Raw genomic sequence first — 20,693 nt, 5'->3', positions numbered from 1 at the left:
CTTCTAGTTTGTGGCTCAACATTTGTAGAATTTTTTTGACTCTTACACATTTTTATAAAGGTTGTTGGTTAAAGGTACTATGAAATTAAGGCTTTTTAAAATGATTAAAGGTCAAGTTTGTTTTCAAGCCCCAGATTGCTTCACTTCAGTCGTTACTCTTTATTTTCAAAGCTGAAGTCATTTGTTGAAATGTGAATCGTGCCAGAGTTTAGTTGTTTAAAGGTTTCCTCATCTAAATGATGTGGAAGTAGAAAGACTGAGTTTAAAGAAATAGCATCTCACTAAATAATGATTAACTGATGTTTCAAGCACATTCCAATAGGTGCAATGGAGTTCGTGCTAAACAGAAGAGCCTGTCTTTGGCTTACTGTGGTTCCCTGGGTCCATTTCCTCTCTCAAAGAAGTAATCAGCTACTTTTGTTAAGGGGAGCATTGTGGGAGGGTTAATCTCTGCATATGCTCAAATTACCATTCAGCTTTGAAGAAACAGAGTGTTACTCTCAGTTTATTTTTCAGTGTTCAAGAGGCAGCTTCACCATAACAATGATTCTGTTATGTAGCAAACATAATTCTATTTAAATTAAATTTGTGTTCTGTGATACCCAGTAATGCATTTCCCTCACCTGCTGCTGCATCAGAAGTAAAATCTAGGAGCTCATCTTATTCCCAGTAAAATTCAACAATAACGTTACTGTTAAATTCCTGGGGATCAGAACTGGAGCTTTCAATATTTTTCCAAGTGGTCAATCTTAGTCTTTCAAAGAGCCATTTCAGTTGTCTGTTGTTACCAAGTGGTTGTTTTTCTCCTGAGGCAGATGTGTTACCTTTGAACATGAGACCTTCCCCTCTGGTCTGGCTTTTGTGGACTTCTCACAGAAGTCAGACACCTATCCTTGGGTTTCCTGTATGTATTAGATTAATGGTCCAGCTGATGCTTCAACATAAACAACATTATAAACTTAAGCCATGTCCAGACATCTTCAAAGTTTTTGAGATCATTTTCATATTGCTCATATGGAATTTCCAGATTTGGAAAGAAACACAAGTGCTTAATAATATTTCTTTAATTTAGACTTGTGATACAGTATATTTACCTTCTGTTATTGTCAAAAACGTTTGGTAACATTATGCTGAGTGTAGTAAACTGATGGATTTCAAAGTTCTTATTTCAAGTGTATTTATTGCAAGGAAACAGTGTAAACCAGTAATGAAAATAATTTCTTCACTGTTATTGTCTTACCAATTGTGTGTTTGTACAGAATTAATTGTTTGGCCATATTTACTGTGCCATTTCAGTATAAACTATTTCTTTGCTTTCTACCATCGGTAATACCTAAGATACCCTTAAGAAATGTGTTGCTAAAAGCAGTGTTTTCAGTTGATTATCATAAAGTTTGGTTCTTCTACTATTGAAACCAGTGAAGAAACTCTTCTGGCCTCAGTGGGAAAAGGATTTTCCAAAAGCAATGATGGATTATTTTGATGTGTAATATACATCACTGATGACATAGATTTAGTTTAATAGCATTTTGTCAGATGTTGAAAATGGACAAAGTTATGTTTTTTTTAACACAACATGTGAGAAGATGTTCTGTGGTGTTCTGGTTTTGGGTTGCACAACAAGTCGTTGCTTGCATATAGTAAAAGCAGGGGAAGGTACTCTAAGCTTTGGCTTGAGCAGAGAAGGTGTGGAGAGGCTGATAACCATATTCCTTTCCCAACTTCAGAGTGTTAGGATAGTTCTCTTTTAATCCCCATTTACTTCAAAGCAGATAGGTGCTGCATACAGCTGACATTCCTAAAAGAATGTCTGCTTGTTAGGCCTGGGAGACTGGATCATTGAATTCCATTCTGTTACACCTCAGCCATCCTGCTACATAAGAATTACTCATAAACTCTCCTTCAGATTAATTACATTGTCTGAAGTTACGGTCTAGAAATACTGACCTAGTAAATCAGGTAGTCACAGATTTGGTGACAACAACCTCCAGGACCTCTGGTACTTTCTTTAAAAACTATATAAAGTTTCTAAGCATTGTGTTTCCAGTGAAAGATTTTCCAAATAGATGAAGGGGTAAAGGTTAAAGTGAGTGGATGATAGGAAGTCGTTCACATGGAAATGAATTTCCACTGGTGTTGGTGACTTTAACAAGAGCAAGATTGCATCTTTTTAGGGGTGCTTATTTTATAGTAATAACTAACTGTGAAATATGTGCTTCAGTATCCTTTAGTATACAGTTCAATGTTGAAAATCACATTATGCTTTTTATCACAACATGCAGTGTGATGAGATGTTAAGGACACAAGGACATCAAAGATGAAAGAGAATTGTGTATGTGTAGCAGGTCAGTTTAATTAGCATTTACATGTAATTCCAAGACACTGAAGGCTGTGCAAGGAGTGTTTGTGTAGCTATTGATCACAGAAGCATATATCCTCCCTTTTTTCCTTCAGGGCCAAGGCTTTTCGTGGAAAAAAGGTCCATGGAGAATATGACATAAAGGTTGAACAGGTAACTAAATGACTTAACCTGAATGTTACTTTGATATTTGTGTATTTATACAAGTGCATGTATGTGTATAAATACATACCTCCCTGGAGGTGTTTAAAAGAAGTGTAGCTGTGCTACTTGGGGGCATGGTTTTGAGGTGAAGGTGGCAGTGCAGGATGTTGGTAACACAGGGTTGTGATGGGAAGCAGGGAAATGAATTCCTTGGTTTGCTTTGCTTGATTGTGTGGCTTTTGCTTTACCTATTAAGTTGTCTTTATCCCAACCTGTGAGTTTTCTCACTTTTGCCCTTCTGATCCTCTCCCTCATTCCACCAGCAGGAGTGAGCGAGGGGCAGTGTGGCGCTCAGTGGCCCGCTGGGGTTAAACCGTATCTATCCATCTTGGTGCTCAACATGGGCTCTTTTTAGAGGATTCTGACGATAATTTGCGCAACATTAAAAACATGTTGTATTCAGAAGTTGTTGCTTTGAGACTGTGAATGTTCCAGACACTCCATAACTACAGGTTGCATTTCTGTATCACTAATTCCTTCTCTTAAGAATATACATACTCTCCGGTTGCAGTGCTAGCATGCTCTTTTAAAAAAGCACTGGGTAAATATGGAGCTATAATTCAGGGTGCATTAGAGTTATGGCTGTTTTATTTCAGCTAGGTATCTGAAAAGGGAAGTGAATAAGTGTTTTTACTGCTTTTCGATCTTGAATTCTAGAAATAGATGCCACTATTAAGAAGCTTCAGTAGATGAAGTGAATTGTTTTGTCATTGGGATTTCAAAAAGTGAGGTAAATGGTCACTGAGTGGATCCAGCTTATCTAAATTCACTGTAATAGTACAGCATCTAGCTTTGCTCCATTCTTTACACCATTGAATATCTGCTGATGTTCTTGGCTGGGAAACATGGAAAGCTTTGCCAGGGATCTTCAAGAGTAGTGAGGGGGAGAGATGGGAAAAAGAAGACAAGCTATTTTGTCCCCAGATGCCATTCACACCTACATCAGACCCTGTGGCTGACATCACACACACTGGTTCTTTAGTATTGACAAAGGCTCTGTGTAAGCCTGGACTTTCCTTAATATAATCATTTGTAGGAGCAGAACCACCTTCACTCAGTAAGAGACTGAAAGTTTCTGTTACCTACTAATCACTTGGTAACATCCACACTATGACAATCATATACAAATACTTATTTACAACTACTTTACTGTTGTTCTGTGAATACCAGAGAGCGTTGTTTTAATTTTACAGCAACCTGTCTTAACATACAATATTTTGTATCATGTACTAAGCTTTTAAACTACAAAATCTATATTGTGAATCCCTATTTAATATGAGCTATTAACTGGGGAGATCAGTTGTCATTAAATAAATTTTTAAATGATTCTTTAATATTGTCAGCACTTACACAAATAATTCAATCTCTTACCATTTGTACTGGTTTTGCCAGAATCTTAGAACTGCCACTTGTGTTTTGAATGTTGTAAGGCTTATCCTAGAAAGTATTTAAGCATATTGGTTTTAATGGAGAGACCTCCATGCTTGAACACAAGCACATCCATAAGCTCTTGGGTTGGAACAGTGGTCAGAGTAGTCAGCACTTGCCTTAACTGAACACTAAATTCTGAAAGCCTGACACAGATTTACTTCAGAAGACTTTTAGTGATGCCATTTTTCAAGAGGAGACTAATGAGAATTCTGACACTCTCTGTTCTGTGTTAGTGTCCAGGATAGCAAAGACGCTTTTATTTATCCACTAGAAGACACTTGGCTGCATTTCAATTATTCTGCTGTGTAATGTTATTGTAAAGTGCCTTGAGAGTCTAAGCTGATGAAAGACTGTGGATAAATGAAAAACATCCTGTCCTTTCCTTTCAAATAACTCTAGATTCAGAGTATGGAAGTGATTCCCTTTAAATTCCACATTTCCAGTGTGAGAAGATAACTCTGAAGAAGTTCCTTACTTGCGAATTTTTTGAGTCAGTTATTCATTAGCACCAGATCCTTTAAAAAGGGGAAATGCACATCAAGGAAATAAAAAGGGTGAAGTATATGAAGAGACACAAAATGCTGTAAGAAAACGTTCTGTTTATCACATTAATGTTGCTTTTGTACTGTTTTCTTCAAAGCACTCAGTGTTTGTTGAGTCTGTATTTATCTCTTTGATAACCCCATACAAAGCAAAAATACAATCTTTACGCTTCCGTGCAACATGAATGAGTAGATACACCTGCTACCTCCCCACAGTCCTTTTCCATAAAGTCTTTTTTACTTTCTGCTTTCTATGTATTAGAACTTGTTCAAATGTGACATTTCAGATGCGGCAAATACCATTGGATTAATATCCTCTTGATGCTCATTATATTCCAGATGTATATTGTCAGCACTTCAGATACTAATACTTAAAAGAAGGGATTTAGGAAAATAAAAGTAAAATAAACCAGACTGACTAATGTGAATCTTCTTTTCATAGGCAGAATTTTCAGAGATCAACTTGATAGCCCATGCTGATGGCAATTATGCAGTAGATATCCAAGTATTTCGAAATGGCACTAAAGTTGTCAGGTAAGAAAAACTAAACCAAGTAACAGCAAAAGCATTGCATTGATTAAAGTGTGCATGTGAAAGGTACTGATGCTTTTCTGTATACGTGCAATAGGGACTCTGACTGATACAACACTCCTTGGTGACTGGCATGAAAAGTAGGAAATAGAGTATCTGATCAGCACAGTAAGTCCTGTTTGTGACAGGAAGGAAATCTGACTTTTTGATCACATCAAAGATAGATTTGACTGAGATAGGAATAAAGTCTGGTATTAAGAATACATGATGGGGAGTTGGGGTTATTGATTGGGCTTTATCTTTACTGCAGGATAACAACAATCTTGGTGATTTTGTACATCCCAGACTGTTTCAGATGAGCAGTTTTCATTTCCAACATTGAATATTTTCTGTTGAAACAGGCCAAGTCGTAGCACTTCTCTTAGGATAGTTACTGGAATATCGCCATCTGTTTGAAAGCTTTCAGTTTAAAACTCTGAGAATTTGGGACAATTACTCCTATTTTGGCCAGTGCAGTTAAGGATGAGTTAAGTGTATCAGTTGTTCAGCTGAGCAATTGCATTTAGAAGGGTAGATCAAGCCACTAACAGAAATCTGGTAGTTTACTTCTTGTGTTTCTCTTTAGGCAGGAGTCCAGGGAGCTGGACAGCATACAGCATGGCTTGTATCGTCCTGCTTTTGCACAACATCTGTCCAAATAAGAGATTAGGAAGTTTCTACTCATTCACGTAAACAAAAAAAGTAACCCCACAGAAAATAAGTTTACTTTAAGCTTTAAAACACACAAGTGCTTAATCCCTTGTGTGTTCTAAAAACACTGCAGCTGAATCCAACAACCACTTACGCCAAATCGACAAGATTATTTCTTTAGAAGTGTAAAAGATTTCGATTTTTTTTTTTTTTTTTTTTTTTTTTTTTAGGGGTTGTTTTTGTGTTGGTTTGTGTTTTCCTCCAGAGATAGAAGCTTTGGAGCCAGGAAATCTTGATCACTGCTCCTTAGTGGCTTTTCTGGAGACAGTTTTCCAAACAGAACAAAAATACTGAGGCCAAGTTAACATCAAAACATGCCAATACTTAAAGGGAGTTGGGAACCTCCAGAAAATAGCATCTACAAAGATGTATGTTTGTGGTTTATGAGAAAACTTGGTGAAACTGCTGCTTATGTTAAGAAATAAAAGAAATCCTGTGTTAGCAGAGGACTCTGATAATGAGATGACAAAGGATCTTATGCTTTTATCAGTTTTATAGGTAATCTAAAGTAATAGATCTTCCTGAGGTTGATAAATTTCACTCCAATCTATGTGAGAGACCTTCGTATGTGGACTTGCTGGAAGAAGGGGATGCAGACATGATGGGAGAGCAGTTCTCTGCTTCTGCAATAACTTATCTGAAGATACAGAATATTTTTTGAAACACAAATGGATTTATCATAATTGTTTTGTAGCTTCAGATAGGTGCTGGTCGTTATATTGCTTTAAGCCTGGTTGGTTTGTGAAGTTCGTTGCCTGAAGCTTGGAATGTGCTCCTTCTGTCACTAAGGAATGCAGTTACTGGTGGATATTACTATCCATGTTCAGTTGATACGTTTCATTGAAAACCAGCGTTAAATGTGGGTCAGACAATAGGATGTGTGTCCTGGTCCTTTGGTTCTGTCTGTCTCAACTGTCAGGAGAGATAGGAAAAACTGCTAGTTCTGCTGGTATCAAAGTTCATACTGAATACAGACTATGAGCTTATTACTAAAAAGGCATGGACACCTGACTGTTGAGATGAAAGTTCTTATGTGTTACTAATCTGAGGCCCACTGTGACCTCGTATCATAGATCTATGAGTAAAATATTAGTTAGCAAAAGCATAGCAATTTCAGTGACAGAGTTTTGCTTAGTTTTAGAGGAAAGGTATGTGAAACAGGCACCTGCTTGTTTCGTTTTTGTGAATGAAAGTCAATCCATGGAAGATGATACCTTCTGTTGCATAATGCTGAGATTTGGGATTTTACAAATGCTTAAGCCAGGATTAACATTTTTCTCATGACATTCTTCTGTACAGAGTCATTGTATCCAGCAGTAATCACACATCTAGAACAATTATGTAAACATATCGTATTCCTTTGAGGAGATTTTGCAAAACAAAATAAGTTCTTTGAGCGTTGTTGGGGCTTCTTATAAAGTATATTCCCTCAATTCCCCAATTGTTTCATTAAACTGGTATTTTAATGGACACTTCCTGTTCTATTGAAAAACACAGTGCTGGCTTTGAGATGATGTGTAGTTAGTCCCCTGCGTACTGCTTGAAATGATAGAGGTGATCTCTTTTTGCAGCGAGTAGTCTGCAGTTCTGATTAAGGCATCATTAGTCCTCTAAGTATTATACTCCTGCTGTGCTCCTCAGTTGAATTGCCTTGTTTCAAACACTTGGCACACCATCCTGAAACCTAGATGACAGATTCTAAGACCTAGGCTACAAACATGTTTTTGGGAACTTGTTTAAAGGGTACAGTTCTTTAGGAGTTGTGGTCCCTGGGCCACAGCACTGTTTTAATGACTCTTGACAGCAAATCTTTAGAATGTTGCTTTTGCCAAACCCTGCGTTACATTTGAAAGCTTGGTTAAGGCTCCAGCTAATATGCTTTGACTACTGCATTCAGGCTGGAATCTCAAAACTGCTAAGGCAATTTCAACATGAATTTTAATTGTTTTGGTTTGTTTTGTTTTACTAGAGTGAGATTTCGGAATGACTTTGTAATCTTTGGAATTTTGCACTCCAGCATACAGCTTATATTTAATCAGGGCATGTAAATAATTACACTGATTTACCACACTAATTTAATTTACCCTGCAGTTATGCCTCTTTCAGGAGGTCAACAGCTTCAAGTTACTCAGTGTTTTTCCACCAGCAGAGAGTCTTTCAACAGGCACTGGTGGCTTTTTCAGTAACTAAATGTCAGGGTTTGGGTAAGGTGAAGGTGGTGTCAGATTGTTCTCAATGGTGCATGTTGAAAGGACAATAAGCCAGGGAGATTGCAGCAGGGGAAATCCTAATTAGATACAAGAGAGAAAAAGGAACTGCACAAAAAAGTTCAGTTTTAAGTTCAGAAATTCATTTTGACAAGTGTATAGAGCAGAATTTGAATTGTGATTATCTCCAATGCCTTTGGGAAGCAGTGGAGTTGCTCCACCTCTTACTGTCTTTTAAACAGTCTGACAATAGTTGTGAAAACAATTATTCCCAAGAAGCTGAAGTTTCTGGCAGAGACATTTGCCTGCTTTGGTTTTGATTGCCATTGCTCGGGAACCAGTGTACATAAACTAAGTACATAATTCAGAGTTTGTATCTGTGATTTATCTTTCAGTGAGAAGACAACCTGGAAAGCTGTCTTCTCTGAATGGAGTCACATTATTGACTGGATGCTGATGTTTTCTGAACAGTGGTTAAGAAATGATGCAGTACAGATTTTCATAAAGCCATAGCAACTCTCCATCTTTTAGCATTTACCTTTGTTTTGAGTGTTCTTTTAGTACTTCTCTATCCACCAGCTCAATGGGTCCCTCAGCTAGACATTTTTCCCTTTTAAGATTTGGCTGTTGAAGGAAAAAACCATTTGATCACTGACCATTAGCAATGTATCTTTTTCCTGCTAGGTCCTTCAGGCCTGATTTTGTCCTGGTTCGACAGCATTCATTCAGCATGGCAGAAAATGAAGACTTCCGTAACCTGATCATCGGGATGCAGTACGCTGGCATCCCCAGCGTCAACTCCCTGGAGTCCATCTACAACTTCTGTGACAAGCCATGGGTGGTAAGTCACGCACTGGAAAGTTCTCCTGGTGCAAAAGCAGTTGGTGACTTTTTCTTTGCTTGTTTAGGTCCTTTTCGTGAACGCTGAATTAACAAACTGCAAAGGTACTTAGCAGAGCAGCGTAGGCAGTGTGGAGACAGAGAGTAAAAGTGCTTGTAGTACAAATAGTGAACTAAGTGAGGAAGCTAACGGCAGGCCTGCCCACTGCTAGCATACGTCCTAAAGTGAGGATAGAGTGTTTATTCACAATTTGGGAAAAGCAAGCTGAGAATATTTGTCATATTTGTGGTTTTGAACAGAATTCAAACAGACTTTGGCCGGTGTTTTCCGCATGCCTGTGAAACGTTTTGGGCTATGCCTTAGCAAGGAAATCTGGAGCTATTAGTTTCCTCATTTAAAAGCTCTTTTCATAATCTTGTATATATGGGGTTAGGAGTTAGTCTTTTCCATTACACCTAGAGTAATGAGAACACTGGAGATTTTCTTGTATTTATCAGTTTTACTGTAGAAGCCAATTCAGTTTTTCATTACATGCTTTGTAATGATGGAGGTAGAATTCAGTCATCTTCTTGCTTCAGAGAGAGCTAAAGATTAGTAGCAACAAGGTAAAATGTAGTGCTGTGAAAGATGATGATCAATAGTGCAGTCACTGTTCTGTAATACACATATTCAGTTGTTCAAGAGCTAATGAAACTTCCAAGAATACCACTTGTTACAAAGGGCCAAATCTTCATCATTTTTTCCTCTGTTGTTAGGGTGAGAAAAGAACACGACGACAGTTGTCAGTACTTTTCACACCAAAGGAAAGTTTTACTGTAATGCTTCTTAATTGCCTTGAAGACGTTTGCTTTTTCACACTTATTATTAAAATCCCTCCAAAAAATTGTCAGCAGATTTTAACATATATTTCTTGCAGCTGATTTTATTATATGTTTATGTTGCAGTAAACTACAGTGGGGCATAAATATTTGATTGAATGTTTATAACTTTTCAGAATGCATATTGTACATTGCTGAATCCATGATTTTAATACATCACATTTTGTGTGCTGTGGGGCATTCCCTATTCCTTTGACTCATTGTGTACAGTAAAGCTGGGTGGTGGAGCAGTAACAGTAACATTGATATGCAATAATGGTGCAGTAAAAAGAAAATTGATAATTCCTTGTTGTAATATTCCTGTGGTGGCATTAGAGTCATGACTGTTCTTCCACCAGACTGATAAAGAGAGCTCTTTCTTACCACTGGTCTTGTTGCACATAAAATTTCTGTGTTGATTTTTCGCTCTTCTAACTGGGAATAAGTGGAAATTTTACTATAACAAGTGGAAGACCCAGCAAAAGCAAATATAAGTTTACGTGTGTGAAAGAATTAATTCATGCTCCATATCTTTTTTTGTTCCATATAATACACCTCACAAACAAATAATGAAGTATTATGCTTATAAGGTCTTACTTGAATTTAGAATTGTAGTAATTTAAAAATAGTCTTAAATTAGGGTAGAGCTTTTCTAAAGGTGTGAGGGTGCTGAGGCGCTGGCACAGGGTGCCCAGAGAAGCTGTGGCTGCCCCATCCCTGGCAGTGTTCAAGGCCAGGTTGGACACAGGGGCTTGGAGCAACCTGCTCTAGGGGAAGGTGTCCCTGCTCATGGCAGGGGGTTGGAGCTGGATGAGCTTTAAGGTCCCTCCACCCCAAACCATTCCATGACACCACAGTTTATGATGAAATGGCCACCTTCTGAATTGTCAGGAGAATCTGTATCTTTGCTTTTTGCGAAAGTGCTCATTTTGGCTGAAATGTCTGTAGTTTGTCTCCGCCAAGTGAAATGCAAAAAATTTCAAGATTAAGATACAAGTGAAATGCAAATATTTTTCAGCTGATCTTGTTTTATTTGAACATAGAGAAGAATGATTTTTTTTTTTCCCCTTTGAGATTTCCTACCTTGCACTTCTACCTCTGACAGCCAGAATGTGTTTTCTTTGAAATACTCAAAATTTGCACAGTGTCAACAAGAGTCCATTTCATCTCTTTCAGGTTTTCCTCTCAGAAATAACTGTTCTAGAGAAATGGTAGCGTCAGACATGTGACATGCCTTAAACTAGCTGCTTTCATCTTTTTTTCTGTAGTTCCCTGAAGTTGTTTCATTACAGTGTGTAACAGAGCAGGGCTGGAGCCTACACCCTACCCTGCTAGTCCATGGACAGTGAGGCTGAGCAGGTAACACTCCTGCTGTGACCATGGTTGTTCTTTGCTCCATCACTGGCCTCAGTTCTGGGTTTTAACTACCTGTGACCATAAGATAAGTCTGTAAACATGAGATTGGTTCCCATTCTGAATATGTGATGGTGCTGGACCTCAGCTGGATCCTACTTAGGAGCGTGGACTTTTGAGCACAAAAAGAGTTTCTGTACAAACACGAGGGGATTTGTTTGGGCGTTTAACATGGAATATCCTGACTTCTGTTCTTTGTGGTAGTGGGAGATGTAGAGACAGCCATGCTCATCCCAGAGCCTCATGAAATCTTCATTGCTAAGCATTGCAAGACATCCTGCAAACCCGTTTCAACCCATGCCAGAAGAAATACTCTGAGGGTAGAAATCTGTTGATCCTTTGATTCAGCTAATGCCATGAACATTCAACTAATGCAGCAGGACCCAGCAACTGTTGGATTTGCTAATGTTATCTTTTAGCTTGCTCGATTACACCAAACTCATACATGCTACCCTGCCTCTGTGCAATCCCTGCTGCAAACTGTGGTCTAGTTTTGGATGCCTTGGGGTGCTCTTCTCAATCTGTTGCTGCATGGAAGCAGTAAGCGTAAAAACTACTGATGCCCATACTGTGTTCCTAGTTGTACTTCAGGCCAGTGGCTCAAGGAGTGTTCCCCACTGCTAAAATGACACCTATTTAGGCTGAACTGATATGTACTTACTTAAACTGTAACTAGAAAAAAACCTAGCAGAATTATTCTGCAAGTTCCTTGATCAGAAATCTGCTCAACATTTACAGCACTGATTAAAGGAATTGAATCACCTGCCAGGCTCATCTGTTACATACAGAACTGATTTGCTGAAACCGCGATTGTATGTTTGCAGTAAAGACCTCTCTTATTTAAATTTCTGTCTTTTTCATCATAGCTTAAATAGTAGAATACGCTCCAATTCCGGTTGCAATTTACATTATTTGTTGTCTCAACATTCATTTCAAAAGAAAAGTAGGTTCTACTCCATACACATCTGTATCTTTTCATAAAGTTCAGCTTACTGTCAGGTTGTCAGGGAGTGTGTTCAGTAGCCCTGAGTGTCCCTGTCAGGTGTGCAAGCACGTGCTTGGACTTGCCATTGATCAGCCCCCTTTCTTCACTGCATGTAAAGCATGCCTTTCTGATAATCCCTTGCTTAACGTGGATGACCTGATAGTTGTATCAAAGCTACTTCTATAAAAATTACAAGTTCAAAAGCCTTATGAAAAATCAGGAAGCAGAACTCTAGATGAAGTCATGAGTAACAATCTGTATTAATTCATGAGAAATGCATTGACTTTCCTGCAGGTAAAATTTGAGTGGCAGAAGTGAATTGCAATTTCTATAACAGCAGAAAAAAAATACCCAGGGTGTCCAATGGAATGGGCCTTTAAGGGATGAAGAATGATTGAATTAGTCATGGGCAATTGCTCTTACTTACATCAGGGTAAAATCGGGAGTAGTATAGAATTGCAAGGAGGGGAAGTCAGGAAAGAGTAAAATGAGAGTTAGAATCCAACATATAAGCTCTTTATTTTTTAAGTTACTCTTGTTCAGAGTATCAGGTCTTTGCTTTTCTTTAGAACACACAGCTCTGGATGCACAGCATCTCTTCTCAACCCTGAGGGCAGATTCACACTGTGTTAGAAGCTGAAGCACCTGCCCTTAGTTTTTCAGCAGAACTCTTGCTGTACTGTGCCTGCAGGCAAGTGTGGGCTTCTAGGCCTTTGCCAATAAACAATTTGTATTTGATCTGAGGAATTTTATTGAAAGGTGGAACATTGCCAGGAACACACTAAACATTTCTGAGAACAAGTCTTAAAGCTTGTATTTTCCAGTGTCGGGACATACCCAGTTCCTTCGAATGCATGTCAAAAGTTCAAAGCACTGAATAACCCTTTGAAAAGTTGGGATGCCAGCAACCCTGGCAAAAAAAATACTGAAATGAGTGTGTTGGTGAGATGTTTGCTGGCTGAAATATGTTAATGTTTGAGATTAGTACCCTACTCCTGTTATTTCAATTCTCTGATAATGCTTACCACCTACTTTGTGGAAAAAATCGTGATCCTGGCTTGTGAGAAGAGTTTCACTTACACACTAGTAAGAATGTCAGAAAGCTACTTACCTTGGGGGGAAGCATGACTTTTGTAAAGAAAGACTAAGTTCTTTATTAGCGAGTGCATGCAGAGCTGGGGACTAACGGTTTTAAGGCTCATGCCTTCTCTTACCATGTTGGAACTTTTCATTGCACTGTCGTGTTGCAAAGTGATAGTCTTGTGCATGATTTATCCCTTTCAAATGAGCCAAGAATGTTCCCTAGTTTAATTTATAGTTACAGCAAGTTAAGGTGAGGAAAAAATGTATACTTTCCTTGTTGGATTTGTGACTCATAATTCGACTCATGTCTAAAATGGTCTGTAGAACCTATTGTAAAAGCAATTATGAAAGTTTTATAATAGTAAAAAGAAAAAACTGTAATTAATTACCCAAAGTTATGACTCGTTATTATTTAAAGTTACAATCTAGATACTTTATCTCTGTTTTCCTTTAGAAAAAGTAATTCAAGAAATAAATGAGAGATTCCTTAACTGAAGCTTCTAAGATTGATGTAAACTTTCCTACAGTAAATGATGTAAGTAAGCAAAGTAATTGCAGAGGCCAGAAGTAGCTGGAAAATGTGATAAGGACAGTGCTTGCAGCAATGGGTGAAATCCCAGCTTATTATTCAGACTGAGAAAATATAAAAAAAAAAATCCATGATTTTCCAGTATATTGGGTTGTATTTTTAAAGCTTTTCTCCTGCCCTGCACACATCCTTTTGTGTGCTTCCTAGTAAGACTTCTGTGGAATTAGCATGCTTAAGTCTTTACATCAGTTGAACCCTGCTCTTGATTTTAGCTTCAGTTGCAGGTCTTGGAATACCACAGGTTATTAGCTCTTCACCCACACTGTGTACAGCACTGCTAGTAAGTGGAATTGTGGTGAGGTAGAGTTAATTGGAGTATACTAAAGATGCAGCCTCTTACTTAGCAGTGACTACACAGTTCAAAGTTCATGACTGCTATAGGTAGAACACTATTTCACTTAAACCTGGACTGTGAAGTAGTAATTACACACAATAGGATCTGGATTGCTATTTTATGTATCTATACTATAGATAGTGATAAGCATTTCAACACTGCAGAGATCACAGAATTGCTCTAATTTGTAGCCCAAGTGTGTATGACTGAGGAGAGAGAAAATTCTCATAAACGCCATTCTACTGGATTCCATCCAGTTCTATGATAGCAGCTTTACCTAGCAGCATCTGCAGCTGGCTGCAAATCTGTTCTCTTATTAGTGTGCCTTGGGAGGCTACAGAGCAGTGGCTGGTTTAGAAGGCTTCAAGGATCTGCTGAGACACTAATTACACATTTGCTCTGGTGAAGGTGATGGCACAATCTACAGCATAATAATGGGTCTACAAAAAACATTTGTGAGTAGTGACCTCAATTAGCTGCTGCCATACTTGTGGAAGAGTCTGTATTTAGCTTGAAATACTGGCTTGATGTAATCAAGGAGGGGATGTAGACAGCCCAGGGTGGCGTGTCAAGTACTGCATGGCTGCAACAGCTGGGGAAGGGACGTCTGTCACTGCATGGATGGAAAGCTGGGTGCAGAGCGGGCTTGGCCTCATGGGATGTAAACTCTGTTGGTCTAATGACAAACTGATACGTTACTTCAGTAATGTGGGAAATAAAGGGAAAAAACTAGGAGCTGTTTTCTGGTCAAAAGCTGACAGAGTGGAAATGAGACCCAGAAAATAGAAATACCTGTATGAATGCAGACACAGCTGAAAGATCCTGATGTTTTTCACTTAGAGCGCCAGATGTGAACCCATCTTGTACTGAAACATCTTCAAAAGCTTACCCGGACTTTGCTTTATCATAGGAATTTATTGTTATTAAGGGGTTTAAGTGTAAGAGAAGTGCCATAGAACATATGCCAAAATTTGTTTCCTTTGTTATGCCAAAATTTGTTAAGCATATCTGCAGTCATTCTGAGGGAAGGCTGGTCATGGCTTTTCCCTGTGTTAAACTTGGTAGTGCTGGAGATGTCGCAGTTCTGTTTGTTTCTCTACGCTTTGGGAGAGGACAGCCAAATCCTTTTTTGCAAATTTGTTGACATTTTCCTCTTTCGCTCCTTTTGCCAAGCTTACATCATCCTGTGCCTTCGTGTGTTGTAGTTTGCTCTGTGTTTCTTTTGCAGCTGATTTTCCATTTACCTATCTTCATCTTCCTACTCTTACTGAACACTTCATTTCTCTGCTCTTACCTTGCTTGCTTTCTGCTTTAACTGCAGTGTCTTGCTTTCTGACTGTATTGAGTACTCTCCCCCACCTTGTTTTCTCTTCCTTCATGCGTTGCTGTTAGAAATTGCAGTGTTGTGCTTTTTCCCCTTCAAGCTATACTTAATAATCTTGAGCAACAGACTGGGGCACTGGCAGAGAACTTGTGGGCACTCTGCAGGGAGGAGTGCGTGAAAGAAATGAGCTCTGTTCATTCCAGCTTCCTGTTGACACAAATTATTGAAGCTATGCTAATAGGCAGACACAGCCACACAGACAAGTTTCAATATTGTGTCAAAGTATCTTCTGGAGAATGAATAACAAATGAAATTAACGCGTGCAAGAAGAGAAGTCTTTGGAAAACCTATTTACTGTAAATCTATGAGACATCTCAATGCTATTCCACGCTTCTTTGAGAAAGATACTAGAAATTTTTATTGCACCATAAGAAAATTCTGTGCTCGTTACCAAAACTAAGATTAGTACAATAATGTTGAAAAACGGGGTAGAATTTGGCTGATTATTCATTTTTCTATATGCCAGAGGAGATCTTCTTGAAGGTCAAGGCTAAAGAAGGCATACCTGCAGTCTGGCTTCAACTAGATATGGAAGACATTTAGAGACTTTCAGATTTAATGTCTGTTAGCATCAGGAATGTTAGAAATGTTAAGAGCTGTATGTTAGCCAGTGGCTATAGTACTATGTATTTCATTAAATGTAACCTAGAACCATCACTGAACTTCCTTGTGGTTTCAACCCTTCTTGTAAGATTGCGCCTCTTCATAGAGCCATATTTAGTTTACTCTGTTCTTAAAACAGAAAGGGAATATTACAGACTTGCTTAATGATTCTGTGTATGTAAACTCACTTGAAATGCCTTGAAAAAAAGAGACCCTTAAATAATAAATATACCTCAGTGTGATGTTTTGTTTTTTCTGTTCCATACAAGTAATTCTTACAGCTCTATGTTCATCAGTCTTGAACTATATATATATATATAGTTTTTGCTTTGACCAGTATTTACTGCTATGAGGCTAATTTAATGCAAAAGTCAACTCAGATTTTTGTATTGCCTTCTTGAATGTTATGCGAGGTTGTTGCCACATTGCCCTGGACTAAAGAGCAGCACTGGGAGCTCTTGACATCTCTTACAGACTTTCGGTACACTGAATGTTCTAGTGGCAGAAAATTGAAACAGACTTTAACCATTTCTTAGCTCCTTCTGAAAGAAACTATTTAAATAAAGGCTGTAAGGCTAATCTGAAAACCAGGAGTATAAAACTGTCATTCATTTCCTTTGTGTTATCTGCTGGTTCTGCTACAGAATTGAAATTCAAAACACTATTGTCTTGCTGAAATGAGGGAAGGATCTCAGGACAGGAAAGTCCATGTATGTTAGAAGCCTTGTTTGATTGAGTTTGAATTGTGGGAACAAAGTTGCAGATGCACATGATTGCATCTATGTACAATTTAAGACAAAGAAAAAAGATGTATTTTCACCATATGTTTAGCTTTAAAATTGGCTTTACTTCTTACTTCAATGGTTAAATACATAAATAATGCTTTTTTTCCTGAAGATAACTTTGTACATACACATCTGAATACCTGCACAAAAGGTAATGAACTACAAGACTCCTTAACAATGAATATGGGAGGAGTACATCTGCAAAAACACAGTTTGCACTAAAAGGTAGATTTCTTCCTCTACCGTGAAGTTTCATTGAATTAAGTATTTTTATAACCTTATTTCAACTGGAAAGTCTCAGGATGTTACTATCTCTAAAAAAAGGATCCCATAAAGCAATAAAATCTCTTTCTGTTGTGGTGAGCCCCAAACCCTTTTGAGAAGTGTTTATGTGCTTGCCTAAGTACCATTAAAATAACCAGGTGCAGAAATGTTTCCTTGAGTGAGACACTGAACTCCATGTTCCCATCATAATGGAATAAGCTGCACACTCTCATTGCTGCCAAGTGCACCCAAGAAGGAGCCCCTGTAGCTTTTATTTCAATGACTCAGTTCCATAAACTGATTTTTTTCCCCTCTGTAACTTTTCATTCTGAAATAAAAAGTTCCAGAAGGCCTCTTGATCTAGGCCTCACAGTACTTTTGCAAATTCTTTTGGAACAAACGTTGTCTTGCCTGTTTTCTACCTTTTATGCTCATCAGCTACTTTTCCTTCTTTCTAATCCACATATCTTCTGTAAATCTCAGTTGCTTCACTGTTTATGCATTTTGTCACTGCCTCTTTCATTAGCCAAGGTGTTTCTCATTGCCAGATGCCTTGCTACCCAACGTTGCAAGCCAGGATGGAATGTTTTTGTGTCTCTGACTGTGATCCTCTTCTAGTTCTCTGTTGGTTTTGATTATTATTTTTTTTTTTTTTTAAATACAGCTTTTCTAACTGTTGTATTAAACTGTTTTTCCCCCTCTCATGGGTGCACTCTGGTAATCTGTAAGCAAGAGCTCTGCATGAGGTTCTTCCAAGGGCATGAGGTTTTTATTTAAAGCTTTCTTTTTTGCATCCTGTAGCAATTCTTAATGGTTTGTATATCACAGCAGATGTAATTCTGATGTGAAAATATTCCAGTGGTTAATTACAGCACTGATTACTAATTGGAGAGATGTGTCTCTTAGGGGCAGCACAGGCTGCACCACGCGTGCTGCAAGGGAGGTGCAGGAGTCAAACAAATGCCTTTGGAAATCCTGGGTAACATGGAGCAGGCAGCCTGAATAGTTCTGGGAAAGGTCAGCACAACCCACACAGGCTGAGTAGCCCTGTCTCGGTAGATGCAGACAAGCACCCCAGAGGGTAAGGAGGGAGCTGGACGTAAAGAAGGCGTGGAAATATCAACTGCAGTCGGGGGTGAAAGGAAGAGATGCTGCTAGTCCCAGAGTGATGGGTCAAGCAGCAGGATTTAACTAAAAGATGCGGTTGGGGAGAGCAGCTCAACTTGGAGAGGCAGAGATCCTCACCCTGTTCTCATGGGCGACTGGGCTGCATGAGGGTTAGGGATCAACTCATCTATGAATTATGATACAGGGTCCATATAAGTTATCTTTCCACTCACAGTCCAACTGTGTTGCCTTTGGCTTTGCATCGTAATGATGCAAATGGAAAACTACTGGAGGAACATCAAGTTCTTTTGTCAGTTCCCATCTTTTCTGGATTCTGTTAATGTGCCCAAACTGATTTGTAGACAGTTTCATTACTCAGTCAAACTTCACACTGACTTTGAAAATTTGAATGCTTTCATTAAGTTGTCCATCAACTCCTGCTGACAGAAAGTGGTACATAAGCTACAGTCAGCAGTCTGTTCCCCTTGATTCTTGTATTGGGTATCAAATAGCAAATCAAATGTGTATGTACTCAGCCTTCTGGGAAAGTATTTAATGTTTACTAAAGCATAGTAGAAGAAATGTAGGCCAGCGGCAACAAAGCAGTGCATGAATAGCATAAGAAGAGTAGCCCAGATGCTGCCCAGGTACAGTCATTTAAAAGGAAAAATAAAATAAATAGAAAACCCCACAAAGAGAAACACACAAACTGTGTTTAAAACACAGGCGTGGTGAAAAGTCTTGGTGAAATTGGCTCCCACAGAGGACATGTGTCCAATGGAACCTCCTGGCCCCTTGCGCACAACTGCTGAATTTCTTCTCCCTCGGAAGGGTCTACAGTGTTTGTCTGTTGGCAACCGAGGCTGAAAGAGAAAATGCAATTGCTGAGGCCCCCATTTACTGTGGTATGCAGTTCACAGAGGAATACTAGGAACCTCTACAGCATTTCCATGGGAAGCTGTCTTTCATCAATTCTTAGTCTTACAAAGGAGTGATTTCAATATACAGGAGGATGAAACTTTGACTCTGTCAAACATTGGAGCAGCATAACAACCCAATCTTTAAACTGGTTTGCATCACCTGCTTTGAAGTGACACATGTTCAAAGCAAGCTGGCAGCAGTACTGAATATGGAGCTCATATTAGAAACTTAGAAATCTTATTTAATAGTTTCAGCCACAATCACTGGTACACATTCAATACATTTGGTAAAAGGCAGATTTATATACAGAAATCCAGAAGTAAACTGGTATTGCATGGAATGTCTTCACTCCTTAGATGTGCCTACACCTTAAAGCAGTCAAAGGTAAGTTAAATCTCAGCTAAAAGTGCTATTTTTTTAATGGCAAAGGGATTCAAAAAGTGTTCACCCATCAAAGTTTTCCAGTTTCTTCAGTCCTACAGAGTGCCAGCTTCTCTGCTGTGGTGAACCAGAGTATCCAGAGAATTTTATGATCATTATAGTTCTTGCTATGGAGTGTTAGATGGCCAGTTGGAGTTCTTCCGCTGCCAGTAGAAGCAAGCCTTAACTTGTAAAGAGAACAGGTAATGAATACTCACAACAAAGGGAAATCTCAGACACAAAAGGTTACACAGCTCAGTGGTACTTCCCTCATAGTAAACAACTGCAGGCAAAGGTGAAGTGTAGTTCATTCCATGAAACTCTTACTTGACATACTAGGAAATTCCCCACGGGAGTGGTCAATGATACATGTTCTTCACTGTGGCAAGAGAGATGAGAAGCTTGCTGGAATTAAAGGTGACACAAAGCACCATCTGGAGTGATTAAATCTCATATCTAGTTATCTTTGAGGACAATGCTTGTGCAGTTTGTTCAGGAAAAACTCTGAGCAGTTTGGGGATGACATGCATGTAATTGCACACAATTTAACTCATCTGAAGTGATAAGCAAAGTCATTATTCAGATCTTTATGAAGTTAGCAAAGTGATTTCTGCAACTGTGTGCTGTTCGGTTGCAGTGCAGTCTATGCAGTCACATCTATAGAGTTCCATTCTTTGTGTGATGAAACCCTATAAAGCTTTTATATGAAATCAAAAGGAATAAGTGTCTTTTGTACTAAGTATTTCTTCTTATCTGTATCATATGTTGTTGGAGAGGAGAAAAAATACAGCTGGAATCCTCCTGTTCTTTGATGCAGGAGCAGTCCATAGGCCTAGACGTGAAAGCTTTTAATGCCTAGTAGAACAGAGAAGAGCTGACATTCCAAAGAATGTTACAAAGTCCCACTATTTTCCTTTAAAAAAAGCCTATCTGAAAACCATAAATATATGTGTCTTAAGAATATCTCCCTTCAAGCTGAAAATAAGATGCAAAATTTGGAACTGAGAAGTGAATTCAGCAAGTGAAAATAAGGGTTAAAAGAGCTTTTTTCCATGTTGTTTTTTCTTAAGATGTTGAAAAGAT

General features: G+C 38.6%; 1 protein-coding gene across 1 annotated transcript in view; it reads left to right on the top strand.

Moving 5' to 3' along the window:
* Positions 1-2,454: 2,454 nt before the first annotated feature.
* Positions 2,455-20,693, top strand: part of SYN2 (synapsin II) — a gene marked incomplete at its 5' end in the record, with an annotated part of 22,220 nt that continues 3,981 nt past the window's right edge. Inside the window, 3 exons of the mRNA XM_010015052.1 lie at positions 2,455-2,512; positions 4,979-5,070; positions 8,709-8,865. Coding sequence (XP_010013354.1) covers positions 2,455-2,512; positions 4,979-5,070; positions 8,709-8,865 — 307 coding nt within the window. The remainder of the gene's footprint in view (positions 2,513-4,978; positions 5,071-8,708; positions 8,866-20,693) is intronic.

The sequence above is a fragment of the Nestor notabilis genome, unplaced genomic scaffold, assembly GCF_000696875.1.
Source record: "Nestor notabilis isolate BGI_N333 unplaced genomic scaffold, ASM69687v1 scaffold2835, whole genome shotgun sequence".
NCBI classification, from domain to species: domain Eukaryota; kingdom Metazoa; phylum Chordata; class Aves; order Psittaciformes; family Psittacidae; genus Nestor; species Nestor notabilis.
The sequence above is the reverse complement of the archived record's forward strand: the minus strand, read 5'-3'. Positions and strand labels throughout refer to the sequence as shown.